General features: G+C 42.8%; 1 protein-coding gene across 2 annotated transcripts in view; it reads right to left on the bottom strand.

The window, feature by feature from the left end:
• Positions 1–1,432: 1,432 nt before the first annotated feature.
• TXLNG (taxilin gamma) overlaps positions 1,433–14,874 on the bottom strand; it is a 56,805-nt gene continuing 43,363 nt past the window's right edge. The window contains exons 6-10 of one of the 2 annotated variants that reach the window (XM_032840822.1): positions 12,704–12,823; positions 11,106–11,180; positions 5,570–5,662; positions 3,147–3,242; positions 1,433–2,310 (exon numbers count right to left, since the gene is read on the bottom strand). In XM_032840822.1, the coding sequence (XP_032696713.1) occupies positions 1,990–2,310; positions 3,147–3,242; positions 5,570–5,662; positions 11,106–11,180; positions 12,704–12,823 (705 nt within the window). In that variant the 3' untranslated portion in view covers positions 1,433–1,989. The remainder of the gene's footprint in view (positions 2,311–3,146; positions 3,243–5,569; positions 5,663–11,105; positions 11,181–12,703; positions 12,824–14,874) is intronic. The other variant, XM_032840825.1, reaches the window with a different exon arrangement.

Below are 14,874 nucleotides of genomic sequence, written 5' to 3'. Positions count from 1 at the left end.
CGCATCCCAAACAATCGACCTCCTTTACCATGACCGCATCTAGCTACAGATACATAGTCAAAGCCGAAAGCAGCAGGCCAAGGACTGTTCCAATCACATCGCTTTAGAAAGCCCTTGAGAATAGGCAACGCGTCCGAGAATTACATCTTCCACACAGGACAAGCACCACAAAGAGCCGTGGTGGGCTACACGAATGGCTTCAGCAGTAAGAGCTGTACATCCAGCAGAGTTCTTGTGAAATAGGATCATTAGTACTAATTGTAAAGTAGATTATATTTCTGATAAATACCTTCATTCCTCTAGGGGAAAGGAGTCCAACATTTCATCTAGTAGCGGAAAGGAGTATTTATACGAGGCCGTCGGAGGAGGGGATATTTGTTTTTAGCTTCCGACTCATCTTTGACAGTCATGAGAGAACCGGCTCTGGTTTTCTTTCTCTCCACTCTCTGGCCCCTTGATTCCTATGACCAATGGTGGCGGAAGCTTCTGTGAGACAACTTTCAATTCATTCAACCCACTTTAGACCATGAATAGGACAGGACTTTACAGAGACACTTTTAAAGAGAAAACCCTTTTAACTGGACAGAACGGACTTTGATTTAGTCCAGTGAGCAATTTCAGTGTCAGTTTGATAGTTTTGCTCTGTGGAATGTGGTAATATCAATTCTAGTAGAGCCTATTTCATAAATGATTTCAATGCAAATTTTATCAGGGACAAAGTCCAAGCTTGCGTGGTACAACCTGACTTATTTGCCTATCTCAGCCATATTCAACATCCTTAAGAACAAAGAAAACTAATTGAGAAGTGACGTGCTTCATATGGAAAGTTCCCCCTTGATCCTACTACTGGCTTTTTTCTTAAAAAATAGTAATTAAGAAAAGGGTTGAGAACCAGACCAAAAGCATCATCGATCTTGACTACTAAAAACTCTCTGCCAAGTCTTCCCACAGTTAAAAGTGTGGGTTCCAGTCTTTGTGTTTTAGAAATAAAACCCATTTCAGTTAGCATGATCCGCAATTCAAATTAACCTTTTTAAAAATCTGGAGAACTTCGCTGGTGGGATTCGCAAACAGTTGAACACCAAATTTCAAGTAGCTAGGAGGGCAGCACGGTAGCGGAGGGACTATTGCTTGATGAAAGCTACACATGAACTTAACCCTCATTGTCTTAAAATGACAACTACCGATGGCTGCCTTCTGCGGGAAGGGGAGCATGCGTACCCAAATCCCGAACTGAAAGCAAACAAGCCGCCATACTCCAGAGTGAACATCTAGGTGGTCCGAGCTCAAACATGGATTCTAGTTCTAACCTGAAACCAAAGCAGGAGGATTGTTCTTAGTCACAAACATTAAGCCCGTTTTGTTTGTCCAATGATTGGTCTATATCTACTACTGTAAAAGTGACACCTTCATGTACATCTGCCGCAACGGAGTATTCAAGGCTTGCAGCCATGTCAACTGGATATAAATATTATCAAAAAGCTAATTTGAATCAAAGATGCTATGCTTATTTCTGGCCCAACCCTAGTTTATTTTTACTTGGCATTAAAGTGGGCTATTAGATAAAACTAAATCATCTTTTTTTTTTTTTTTGAGTTATATGAATGGAGGAGCGGGATGTTTGAATCAATATTGTTTTCACATCAGGGAACCATTATCAGAACAAAGTTCCCTTGTGAGGATCGGCCCTATCTCGAGTGAAATTTGAGTAATTCTGTCCAAGGAACAGGGAAAATAGGACAAGGTGATGGTCACATGCATTCCATGGAAGGGAAATGAGGCAGATGTGCAACACGGCTGAGGAAAATGTATAGAGGAAAACTATTCAAAACTGCTAAGCAGCCTCCTGTACCACGTAAGTCCAGTAGTTCTAAGAAAATACAGATATGGTAGAAAAAGTAAGAAAATTTTCACCACAAAACCAATAGTTACTACTAACAGAAAGTTATACACAAAATAGAGCTCTCGATACAGTGATCATACTTCCTTTCAGTCAACAGACTCGATGCCCGGCGCGGCACCTGCAGACACGGCCGGTTTCTCCTTCGCGGGCCTGGGGACGGCGTCCAGGGGGCCCCCCGGGGCGCTTCTAGAAGCAGTGTTCAGCTCCTTGGGGGCCTCGGGGCCAGGGCAGGGCTGCGTGGCGGGCAGCGCCGGATCCTCGCCCGCAGCTCTCCCGGAGACCTGCTCCTTCAAGACCTCCACCCTCTCGTTGAGCTCGTTCCGCTCCGTCTGGAGCGCCCGGCACAGCTTCTCTAACCGGTCCAGTTTGATCTGGAAGGCCTTGTACTCTTTATCACGGACAGTTTTCTGGAAGGGAAAAAGAGGGCTTACGTAACCTCGCTGAACACGAGTCCGTTCACGGGACACAAATTAACCTGAGCCGCCCTGGAAACCACCTGTTCAATCACGTCTCGGAGGCGTTCGGTCTCCTCCCCGCGCACCCGAGCGGAAGCGGCTGCTCCGCCCGTCTACGCGCACCAGGTGGGACTTAACGGTTCCCCACGGTTCGCCACTGGCCCGGGGGGCCTAAGAAATAACCGAAATGCCCTTTTAAAAGCATTTGGTATTGATCAACTACTAAGGAAATTTCAAGATACTCATCACAAAGCTAAAGATCAGAAACTTAAGGGCCTGATTAAACACAGAAAAGGATTCTTTTCCACATAGATTTCTCTTGTTCTACCATTGAGGTGAGAGCGAGATTCAAGCCGGGAAACTGAGTGCACACGACACGTCTGGGCCGGCAAAAACCCTCCTCTGCCGCCTTTTCCGAAGCCTCCGTCCAAGCAGGAAGGCAGGCAGCGGGGCCGGTCTCGGCATCGCCGGAGGTGGGCCCCGCGGCGGCGGCGGCCGCCCCACCCGGATTCTTGCAAACCGCCCCGGAACTCGGCCATCAGACCGCGTGGACCCCTCGACCCCGGTCTTCACAGGCTGCAGGCCCGCGACACCCCGCCGCTCGACGGCCGCCCCCGCTCCGCGAGCCCCGAGGACACTGGCTGACCGCGCAGCCGTCCGCGCCCCGGCTCCGACCAGAGCCCTCAACTCTGGCAGCGGTGTCGCCGCGCGGCCCTGCCCTGTGTGGGGCGGCAGCTCCATCCGTCCCGTGACGACGAACACACCTTAGTCGTGGGAAACCACCTCACCTCCTCAGCCATTTGCAGAAGCGCTTTGTTATTGTTTTCCCATTTGGTGCGCCATATTATTGTTTCTTTTTCCAGTTTTTTAATTTTCTTGGTCATCTGTCAATCAACACAGTTGCAAATGTAAATTCTAAGTTCCATCTCTCTCCACCCCGTCCCACCACAGAACCACGCTGCCCGCCCCCCGCCGCCCCCCTCACTGCACCGGCCCCGCGCAGGGACCGCGGCCCCCGGGAGCGCCCCTAGGGGCGGCGGCGGGAAGCGAAGGAGGGGCTCTCGCAGCGCGAGACACGCCAGCCTGCCCGGCTCGGGAGGCCGCGGCACACGGAGGAAGCGGTCGCTCCCACCTCGGCCGGGGCGCGCCTTTCCTTCTGCCTGGGCTTGACCAGGAGAGACCCCTCCCCGGGCTGGACGGAAACACGTCCAAGTTGGGGTCTTCTATTCACTAATCTGTCTGGTTCTTGGCAGGACAGGGCTGTCCGAGCTCCCTGCGAAGATTCAGAACTGATGACCTACCACAACATCCAAGACCACATCCGTTTCAAAACTACAGGCAGTGTCACTTCGGGAACATTCTAGCGACCAAGAAAAAAAGGGTCATTTTATCCTTAGCTTTGGGCATCCTCCCAACTCTGCAAGACTGACTTTAGGTTTTGCTGAAGAGAAAATGGGCCCCCAAATAAGTGGAACATTCTTAAACCTGTAAGAACCCAGTTTTCAGAAATTCACAGACTTCTCTCTCTGCCCGGCCCCGAGCCCCGTTTTCAAGATTCCTCCGCGCACTGCTGACTGCGCCCCCGCTCCGATCCCACGCGGGGCACCAAGCCAGGTGCCATCAGGGGAACCAAGGATACAACAGAGCCAGCGCCCTGCCACAAAACTGTAACACAGGGCAGGGTGGGACAAAGACCACGGGAAGAGCTAAGATCTGGGTCGAGTGTTGACCGACCGCGATCTCCAAGCTGCGAGTAGCAAGGACAGCGACCCCCAGAGCCTGTCTTAACCTCTGTTCAGCCTTAACAGGGCGCTCGCTGTGTGCAGGGACCCTCGGCTGGAAGGACCGGCTGGAAGGACCGGCGGGCCGCACTAATGCACCACTCCCCGCACTCCCCGACGCCTGGGACCAAAAATACCCGAAGGTGGTAATTTGAGCACTTAACACGGCTAAGCACTGTCTGAAATACTCCACTTTATGTTGGTAGGTGTTTGTTATTTATACAGAAGACCCAGAAAGGTTCAACAGCTTGTTCCCAGCCACACATTATATGACGCAGCTGGGACACGACCCAGAGCCCACTCCCCCAGCCACTACGTAAGACCTAGTTATAGTCACGACGAACATCTACTGGATGTTTACGAAGTGCCAGGCAATGCTGTACTTCTACCCAACCCACCACCATTTCATAAAGTCCCATTCTAAGGGGAATATGCCACATAAAATAAGGATGGATGGATGGATGGACGGACGGATGGATGGATGGATATACTCTGGTTCTCAGCTTGGTTATCAAGGATATTGCTTTCCTTAACGTAGACAAGAAAATTAAAAAAGAAGTCAAATAAAGAATGGGTTTGGTTGAAGGAGAAAGAATTTAGTGGGAGGGGCTCCTGGGTGGCTCAGTGGGTTAAGCCTCTGCCTTCGGCTCAGGTCATGATCTCAGGGTCCTGGGATCGAGCCCCGCATCAGGCTCTCTGCTCAGCAGGGAGCCTGCTTCCTCCTCTCTGCCTGCTTGTGCCTACTTGTGATCTCTCTGCCAAATAAATAAATAAAATTTTTTAAAAAAATGTTTAGTGGGAGTATAGTTTAAAAAAAAAAAAAAAAAACTAAAGGTAGAAACACTGGGGCACCTGGCTGGCTCAGTCGTGGAGTGTGCAACTCTTGATCTCAGGGTTGTAAGTTTGAGCCCCATGTAGGGTGTGCAGATTACTTTAAAAAAAAAAAAAAAAAAGATGGAAACACTGACATTTTGATTACATATAAATAAAAATACATAAATATAAATATACATAAATGTGTATGTGTGTGTGTGTATGAAATCAACCAACCAAAAGGTGTAATTACTATTCCAGGCTTGGATATCTTCAAATAATCTCCAAAAACACAAAGCTTTGGGAAGGAGGGGCGGGGTGCAACTGAGCGAATAAAACAAAAGACACAACAAAAAAGAAACCACTTTATGTGTAACAACAAGTTGAATTTAATACAGGAATTCACTTTAATAAAGCTGGTATTTAAGCACAGAGACCACTGGCTACATGGGGCACACCAAGGGCAAAATGACCAAATGGGATGCCATTGGACGTTCAGAGAAGAAATGAAGACTGTACCATAACAACAGCAACTCATCCAGGTCGTGTTCGTGCTTAAAACAGCTTCTTATATAAATTCCCTTTTAGGTAATATTCTACTAAAAATATGCAAGTACCTTTTCCATTTCCTGCCGGAAGGTTGTAAACAATTCATTGCTTTTTGCCATGGTAGTCTGGAATTCTTCAAACTTATCCATATAAAGAGAAAGCTACAGAAAAAAAGTAATGAAATATTCTGAGTTCCAGGTAAACAATTTAAGCAATTCCTAAAGACTTTCTAAAAGGACATAATATGGTTACACATTTGTTATCTGATACAAGTGACAGAAAGAGGAACACACACTCAGCCCTTGGCTACCAGAGACAGCTGAAGTTCTATAACCCACTGAATCCCCTGAAACTGAGGAAATTTTGTTGACTTAAACATCTTTAGATGTAAAATGTTTAAAATGTACAAACAGGGGCGCCTGGGTTGCTCAGTCGGTTAAGCGGCTGCCTTCAGCTCTGGTCATGGTCCCAGGGTCCTGGGATCAAGCCCTGCGTCCAGCTCTCTGCTCAGCAGAGAGCTTGCTTCTCCCACTCTCTCTCTGCCTGCTGCTCTGTCTACTTGTGATCTCTGTCAAATAAATAAATACAAATTTTTAAAAAAATAAAATGTACAAATATTTACTAGCTCCAATCCACCAATTACCTCTCCTTACATTTGAGAAATTGTCCATGGAAAAAGAACATTCTTTTAGAACATCACCTGCACAGTTCCTAGCTTGGTATCAAGGATAGCTCTCTCCTTAACATAGGCAGGAAAACAAAACAGAAGTCGAAGCACTGGCTTGGGGGGCGGGGGGGGGGGGGCGCAGGGGTGAGAATTCAGTGTGATGGATTGTTTGGACGTTCGATTTGGACTGATTTGGGTATTGGGGGCCATGGCTCTAAAGTACACTTCAAATACTGGAAATTGTGATAACCATAATAATATTCCTGGTGTGTTAGAGAATATCAAAAGTTTTAAATGCACGTTCATAGCTGTTTTCCTCGAAGATGGACTATCCAAGTAGACTGTTCCATCTGAGAGCTCAAAACTGGCCCATACTGGGTAGTTAGTAAGTGGCAACTACCAGGACACCGAGACTTACATGCCTGCATTACAGAACAACGGGTCAACAAACACCAATCCGACTCTCTCCTCAACAAATGCTGGAAACTGACATGGTAAGAGCATAGAATGAGACCAACACTTGGCAAGGACAGCCACATTTAGACTAGGAAAAGTAAGACGTGACAGCAAAGGAGACAAACTAATGATCAAATAACACGACCCAGGGTGACACATATCGCTGACAACAGAAGTTTCAATGGTTAACAATCCAGCGGAATCCGAGCTGCCTGGGAGCTTCATAGAAGGGTCCTCTGGTGCTTTGCCCTGGAGAATTAGCAATGACTCCCACATTTAAGTCCATCTTCCAAAGCCATCTACAAATAGACTATATGCCTTTTCCACATCAATACTCTTCTCCATTTATATGGACAACTCAGAGCTAATAAGGGGTTCAAATTTCCTAGAAGCAATCTAGCACAATCCTAGGTTATAGTGGAAAGTTAAAAAAACTTGAATTTTCAAAGTTAGGCTACCTTTACAGGAAATGAGCATCACCACATCATAAAACATGCCCAAAGACAAAACAGCATTCAAAAGAGGTGCTCTTAAATATTCAGACCAGTCTCAGGGCACCTGGGTGGCTCAGTCGTTAAGTGTCTGCCTTTGGCTCGGATCACGATCCCAGGGTCCCGGGATCGAGACCCGCATCAGGCTCACTGCTCAGCAGGAAGCCTACTTCTTGCGTTCCCTCTCTGGCTGTGTCTCTATTAAATAAATTAATTATATCTTTAAAAAAAAAAGATTCAGACCAGTCTCAATGTATCAAGTGCATTATAGAACTAATTTAGAGACCTTACTAGATTAAATATAAATGTGTTGTATAAGAAACTTTTAAAATAAACACTTTTCTCAACAGAATGTAATCTAGTTACTTGGAAAAGGGTGGACTATAGGTAAATGCCTAATTTTACCCGTCCATAAAGACATCAGAAGTATTTTCTGTATCTTTCCTTTGAGTGAGGAGGCAGTATCTGCTACCCTTACTACACATTAGACAAACACAGTGAAAGACTGCATTAGCACAAACAAGGGGTTTGGACTGAAAAACAGGGAAGCAACAAAGAAAAGCCTAGGCCCAGATGGTCTCATGGGTGAACTCCACCAAACATTTAAAGATGAATGAATGTCAATTCTTCCTAAAGTCTTCAAAAAAAAAGACACTGAAGAGAAGGGACACTCCCCAATTCATTTTATATAAGGTCAGCCTTTACCCTGATATTAAAGCCAGATAAGGATACTATTAGAAAACTATAGGCCAACATCCCTGATAAATACAGCCACAAAAATTCTCAACTAAATACTAGCAAACCAAATTCAGTACCACATTAAAAAGATCACAGACCATGACCAAATGGAATTCATCCCTGTGATGATGCAAGAATGGTTCAACATACACAAATCAATAAATGTGACATTCCACATTGATAAAATAAAGGAGAAAAATCATGATCATCTCAACAGGTGGTACAGAAAAAGCATCTGACAAAATACAACGTCCATTCATGATATAAACACTCAACAAATTGGAGACAGAAGGAATAGACTTTAATGTAATAAAGGCCATACATGACAGACTCACAGCTAATATCGTACTCAACCATTAAAGGTTTAAAAGCTTTCCTTCTACTAGAATTCCTAGCCAGAGCAATTAGGCAAGAAAAATAAAAGGCATCCAAATCAGAAAGGAAAAAATAAAACTGTGTCTGTTTGCTGACAAAATGATCTTACATACAGGAAATCCTGAAGACTCCACCAAAAACCTGTTAAAGTCAGTAAAGTTTCAGAATGTGAAACCAACATACAGAAATCAGTTGCATTTCTATACACTAACAACAAAATATCTGAAAAAGAAATTAAAAAAAAAAACCCTAAATTTACAATAGCATCAAAATCACTAAAATACTTAGAAATAAATTTAACCAAGGATATAAATGATCTACTCACTGAGAACTAAGACACTGATGAAAAACTTGAACAACACAAAGTGGAAAAATATCTGTGTTCAAGGATCAGAAGTTAATATTATTAAAATGTCCGCACCACCCAAAGCCATCTATATTTAATCCCTACCAAAACCCCAATGGTATTTTTACAGAGATAGAAAAAACAAACCTAAAATTTGAATAGAACCACCAAAGAGCTGGAATAGCCAAAGCAATCTTGAGAAAGAACAAAACTGGGTGGAGGCACCATGCTCCCTGACTTCCAACTATATTACAAAGCTAAAGCAGTCAAAACAGTATGCTACCAGCATAAAATCAGACACACAAAGGAAAAGAGTTGAGAGCCCAGAAATAAACCTATAAACTATGGTCAACCAATATTTGACAAAGGAGCCAAGAATACTCAATGGGGAAAGGACAGTCTCTTCAATAAATGGTGTTGGGAAAACTGGACCCCTCTCTTACCACTATTCACAAAAATTAAAGACTTAAACATAAGACCTGAAACCATAAAAACTCCTGGAAGAAAACACAGGTAAAAAATTCCTTGAGGGGCACCTGGGTGGCTCAGTGGGTTAAGTCTCTGCCTTTGGCTCAGATCATGATCTCAGGGTCCTGGGATCAAGCCCCGCATCGGGCTCTCTGCTCAGCGGGGAGCCTGCTTCCTCCTCTCTCTCTGCCTGCCTCTCTGCCTATTTGTGATCTCTCTCTCTGTCTCAAATAAATAAATAAAATTTTTTAAAAAATTCCTTAAAAGCAGTCTTGGAAATTTTGGTCATGATACCAAAGGCACAAGCAATGCAAGCAAAAATCAACAAGAGTGACTACACTGAACTAAAAAGCTTCTGTACATCAAAGAAACAACAAAATGAAAAGGCAACTATGGAATGGGTAAAAATACCTGCAAACCATATACCTAATAAGGGGTTAATTAATATACAACATATATAAGGAGTTCACACAATTCAAGAGCAAAAAAACAAATATAATCCAATTTAAAAATGGACAGAAGACCTGAACTGACATTTTTCCAAAGACCTACATATGGCCAACAGGAACATGAAAAGGTGCTCAACACCACTACTCCTCAGGGACATGCAAATCAAAACCACAATGAGATGTCATCTCACCTGTTAGGATGGCTATTATCAAAAAGACAAGAGATGACAAATGTTGGCAAGGGTGTAGAGAAAAGGGAAATACTGGGCACTGTTGGTGGGAAGGTAAATCAGCAGTTACTGTGAAAACCAATATGGAGGTTTCTCAAAATTAATAACAGAACTAGCATGTGATCTAGGAATCCTACTTCTGGGTATATACCTGAAGATGATGAGATCACTATCTAAAAGTGATACATATGCACTCCTATATTCACTGCAGCATTATTCAAAATAGCCAAGAATTGGAAACAGCCTAAGTGCCTACTAACAGATGAATGGATGAAGAAAATGTGGTATAAATACACAATGCAATATTATTCAGTCATTTTAAAAAAAAAAGAGGGGTGCCTGGGGGCTCAGTGGGTTAAGCCTCTGCCTTCGGCTCAGGTCATGATCTTAGGGTCCTGGGATCGAGCCCCACATTGGGCTCTCTGCTCAGCGGGGAGCCTGCTTCCCCCCCTCTCTCTGCCTACTTGTGATCTCTGTGTCAAATAAATAAATAATCTTAAAGAAAAAAAGAAAGAAATCTTTCCATTTGTGATAATATGGATGGACCTTTAGGGCATTATGCTAGGTGAAATAGGCCAGGGGAAAAACACTATATGATCTCAGTTATATATGGAATCTAAAAAAGCCAAACTCCTAGAAATAGAAAGTGGAGTGGTGGTTGTCAGGGGCTGATGGGAAGGGGACATCCAAAGATAATGGTCAAAGGGTACAAATTTTCAGTTAGAAGATGAATGCGTTTGGAGGATCTAATGTACAGCATGGTGACTATACTTAATAGCGTGTCATATACTTTAAAGAGAAGAAAAAGTAGGGAAGGCCCCATTAAAATTACCATCTCCATGGCTCTGAGAGTAGAGTGGTTAATAGGCAATTTTTAAAATGGGTTATGTTCTCACAGCACAAAATTGTGAAGATTTTAGGTTCAACTATATGAAACTGCCATTTCTGTAGGTCAAAGAAGTATCAGCGATTTCATGTAATTCAACTTAATACAAAAGAGTGCCAATCTGCAGACTCCTCGGTTCTTCGTTAGTTGAAAATTAGCAGACCCACATGGAAGCAGACTGAGAAAGGGAGGAAACACCTGGGGTATTGGAAAGGGGACGCTGCAGACAGCATCACCAACTGTCCCAGTCTGCTGAGACCTAAGTGCTTCCTGGGACACAGGACTCTGAGTGCTAAAACCACAAAAGTCCTGGGCAAATCAGGTTGAGCTGGTCACCCTAAATGAAGAGGAAAACTCCAAGAGGGACACGTGATCTACTCTCATTTCTGGCTGGGAACAAGCATAAGCACCTTAGAGAAGATTCAAGGTATATATCAAATGAACCATAGATTTTTTTTTTTTTTTAACAAATGCTACTATACCCTGCTGTCAAGTTACCTGCTGTTTTAGTTGTACTTCTTGCTGTTTCATTTGTTCATATTTGTGCCTCGATTCTGTTGCTTCTTTTAATAACTAGAAAACAGAAACATTCTGGCAAAATACTAATAGTAATTACAAATATGATTATAATGTCAAATGACCAGAGAGAGAGAGAGTTAGGCTTAATCCTTCCACTCATTATTTTAGCAAGAACTACAAGCCTATAGATAAAATTTTCGGTTACATCAATTGCTCATTACCTCTCCAATCTGTTCTACTTGGTAACATTCAGGAATGTAGGAACACTCTTTTACTGCTTAGAAAGAGTACCCTGGAGGCCGAATAATAGGTTTACAAAACTCAGGGTTAAACTGTTATGTTTCAGGTGAAAATAATTAGAAGTTTCGTATTAGCAGAAAACATGACTAGGAATCTTGACAGTATCTAGACGACTCAGAAATCCACTTTACTCCTTGAGAGTCAGGATGAGGCAGAGTGAAGGAGTATGGAGCAAAGCAATGAAATCAGAGACCAGTTTCTGATCACTTCTTAAAAAGCAGGGGAGAAGTGGATGAGAGCTTTAATTTATATACTTGAGTTTTCAAGAAAAAGTTATACAGTGAAACAGTAACTGTTGAAATTCAGCCCCTGAAGTAAAAAGTCACATGTAGCCCAAATAAGCCCTAAAAAGTCATTAAACCAACTCTAAAGTATATATGTGCAATGTATGTATGTGTGTGTGAATATATGAAATTTATACGCTCACTTTGGAAAGAACAGTTTCTTCAATTATACACAGGAAAGCATTATTAATTCTCACAGAAGATGGTGCTGTATGAAAAACAGGTCTCTCTTAAGCCTAGACCCACACTCAACATGGTAAGTTCACATCATGAGGGCCGCTCACAGAGCCTTCACACCAGGCTTGCCACAAGGCCTGTGCTACTTGAGTGAGAGCTGGATGAGCAGTCCTCATTGCCATCATCATTTCTCATCTTTATTTGGGGGGGGGGGCGCTAAGCACATAAAGTTGAATTTGCTTTTGTTAAATATACATACCCAATGAGATACCACTGTATTCACAATTACTGACAGGCAATATAGTCTGAATATACACTCTGGGAACGAAGCTGAGTGATTAGGTATAGAGAATTCTGTTAAAATTTTATCATAAAAGTATACCAGAGTAAATAGACAAATAGGTTTCTTAGTTTCAAGTTACTTGTTTGAAAGCAAAGTATCAGGGTATATAGGAGACCAGTGTTTGGTAAGCTCAATATTAAACTGAACCACCACATTTAATGTGTTGAATACTGGTATAATTCTTAAACCTGGTGACCATTACCAAAGTGAAATAACTGTAAGCATGAAAAAGTCAAATGAGTGCAGATCTTTCTACTAATTTGGTCTAATCTCTCCCATGTGTCTTCTGTATAAAAAAAAGTTAAACAGAAATAAATAGCCAAATACTTTCTAACACACACATGGCCTTCTCAGTCTAGAACAAAAAACCAATTAGCATGACCCAGGTGCTCTATTAACGTAGAATAAGTATTTTGAATGGCTTTGGTTACAATTTTGACAATAAATTTCTTTTTTTAAGAAAGAGAACTTACAAATTCTCTCTCTCTTTGATGTTTTTCATCAGCTTCTTTTATTAGCTGTGTCGTCTGCTGAAGCTTGGCATCCACAAGCTGTTGTTGTAATTCCTTATGTTTGAACACTTTATCAATATGCTATGGGAGAAGTAAAATTTCTTACATCACTTAATGAAAAAGGAACACAATGATGAGGAAACAACACAAGTTACAATACCTTGCTTATTCTTACCCTGCTTTTCCTGCTAATCCCACCATAGCTGAGGACATTGGGTCCATGAGTTTCTAGAAGAGTGAGCTTTACATCGCCTTGCAAGCCCTCCTGGGTTTGCACTTGCAGGAAAGGAGCCTTCCAGCTGCTACCCTGTACCCCCTCCCTTTCGGAGGCGGACTGTCAAGGAGCCTCATTAACCACACACTTGTACTTCCTATTCCTGCCTTACAATGAAAATGAGGCTCAAAAATGTATCAAGAAAAAGATGGATAAGATCATCAAACTGTTAAACCTATATATCAGACACATTAACTCCTGGGTATTTTTCTCCCCTTTAAGTTTCCCAGATTTCTCAGCCAGAGGCAGCATGCTGTGACAACTGAAGTGGCCCCAGGTCAAGTCCTGGCTGGTGCGTGGCCTGGGGTAGATTTTCCCCTTGCTGACTCTCACTTCCCTCCGCCAAGCAGAGATAACCACATTTGCTGCAGAGCTCTAAAAGCCAATGTGGTGGCTCTGCTGTGTAAGGTGCCTGGTGCCCAGCACATATTAGACATTTGCTAAGATGTCATTACGATTTCCAAACAAAATTGTTAAGTAGTTATTTACATACAATACAGTCATCAGAACACCCCTTCTCAGATGTACAGAGTAACTCTTCCTGACCAAAGAACATCCGATAACACTCAAAATAAGACTCACATGTAATGTGCTTAAATGTACATAGTTTTCAAGTTTTCTACATCTATCATGTGTCAGACTGTCATATTAAAAACTAAAAGAACAATTTTAAGAAAATTGAGGCCTTTATAATCTAATATAAAATTTATTCTCTAGGGCAAAAAAGTTCCTTCAATAAACACTCAAAGGAAAAAAAAAAGAGTGAAGAGGAAATCATTTTTTTTTTAAAGATTTTATTTATTTACTTGACAGAGAGAGACACCAAGAGAGGGAACAGAAGCAAGGAGAGTGGGAGAGGGAGAAGCAGGCTTCCTGCTGAGCTGATAGCCTGATGTGGGACTCGATCCCAGGATCCTGGGATCCTGACCCGAGCCCAGGGCAGATGGTTAACAACTGAGCCACCCAGGCGCCCCTGGAAATCTTCATGTTACAGACCTGAAACCGATCAATCAGTGAAACACATGGACTTTGTTTAGAGCTTGATTCAAAGAGCTTAAAAAAAAAAAAAAAATGGGGGGGAGACACAACTACAGAAAATTGAACGATGACTCAGTATTTAACATTAAGTAATTACTGTTAATTTTGTTACGTGTGAAAACGATAGTGTGGTTGTGCTAAAAAAAAAAAAAAAAAATCCTTATCTTTTTGAGGTATACCCTCAAATATATATGAACGGAATGGAAGAGAACACCTTGAAGTTGTATCAAAATAACCCAGGGCAAGCTGATGGGAATAAAGCTGAAACTGTGATTTCATCTGCTAAAACCAGATGACATATTCTCTACTTTTAAGTTTATAATTCTCCATTTAAAAAAGGGAAAAGGCAGAGAGAGTGATTAAGGGGCACTGGGTGACTCAGTCAGTTGAGTGTTCAACTCGTGATTTTGGCTCAGGTCATGATCTCAGGGTCCTGAGATGGAACCCTGCTTTGGGCTCCGGGGCTCCGTGCTCAGAAGGGAGTCCGCTTGGGATTCTCTCTCTCCCTCTGCCCCTCCCCCCACGCCCGCATGCACTCTCTCTCTCAAATAATAAAGAAACAATCTTTTTAACAAAAGTATTTTTTGAAGGGCTGAAAGTAAGACTCTAAGTTAGCATGATCTAAAGTTTGCCTTCAAAACTGAATACAGTAACCCACAGAGGGGCCAATCTTTTTTTTCCCTTTAACCAGCTATTTTAATCTACTTGTGTAGGGTTACAACACACACAAAAGCACGTTTCCCTAACTTCAAAGGCAGGGGATGCACTGTATAAAAAGCCTGATGCCAGCAGAAAGGACGGATACCTACCATTTGCATCG

The sequence above is a fragment of the Lontra canadensis genome, unplaced genomic scaffold (genome assembly GCF_010015895.1).
Source record: "Lontra canadensis isolate GAN:19392208 unplaced genomic scaffold, GSC_riverotter_1.0 scaffold116, whole genome shotgun sequence".
NCBI lineage: Eukaryota > Metazoa > Chordata > Mammalia > Carnivora > Mustelidae > Lontra > Lontra canadensis.
The sequence above is the reverse complement of the archived record's forward strand: the minus strand, read 5'-3'. Positions and strand labels throughout refer to the sequence as shown.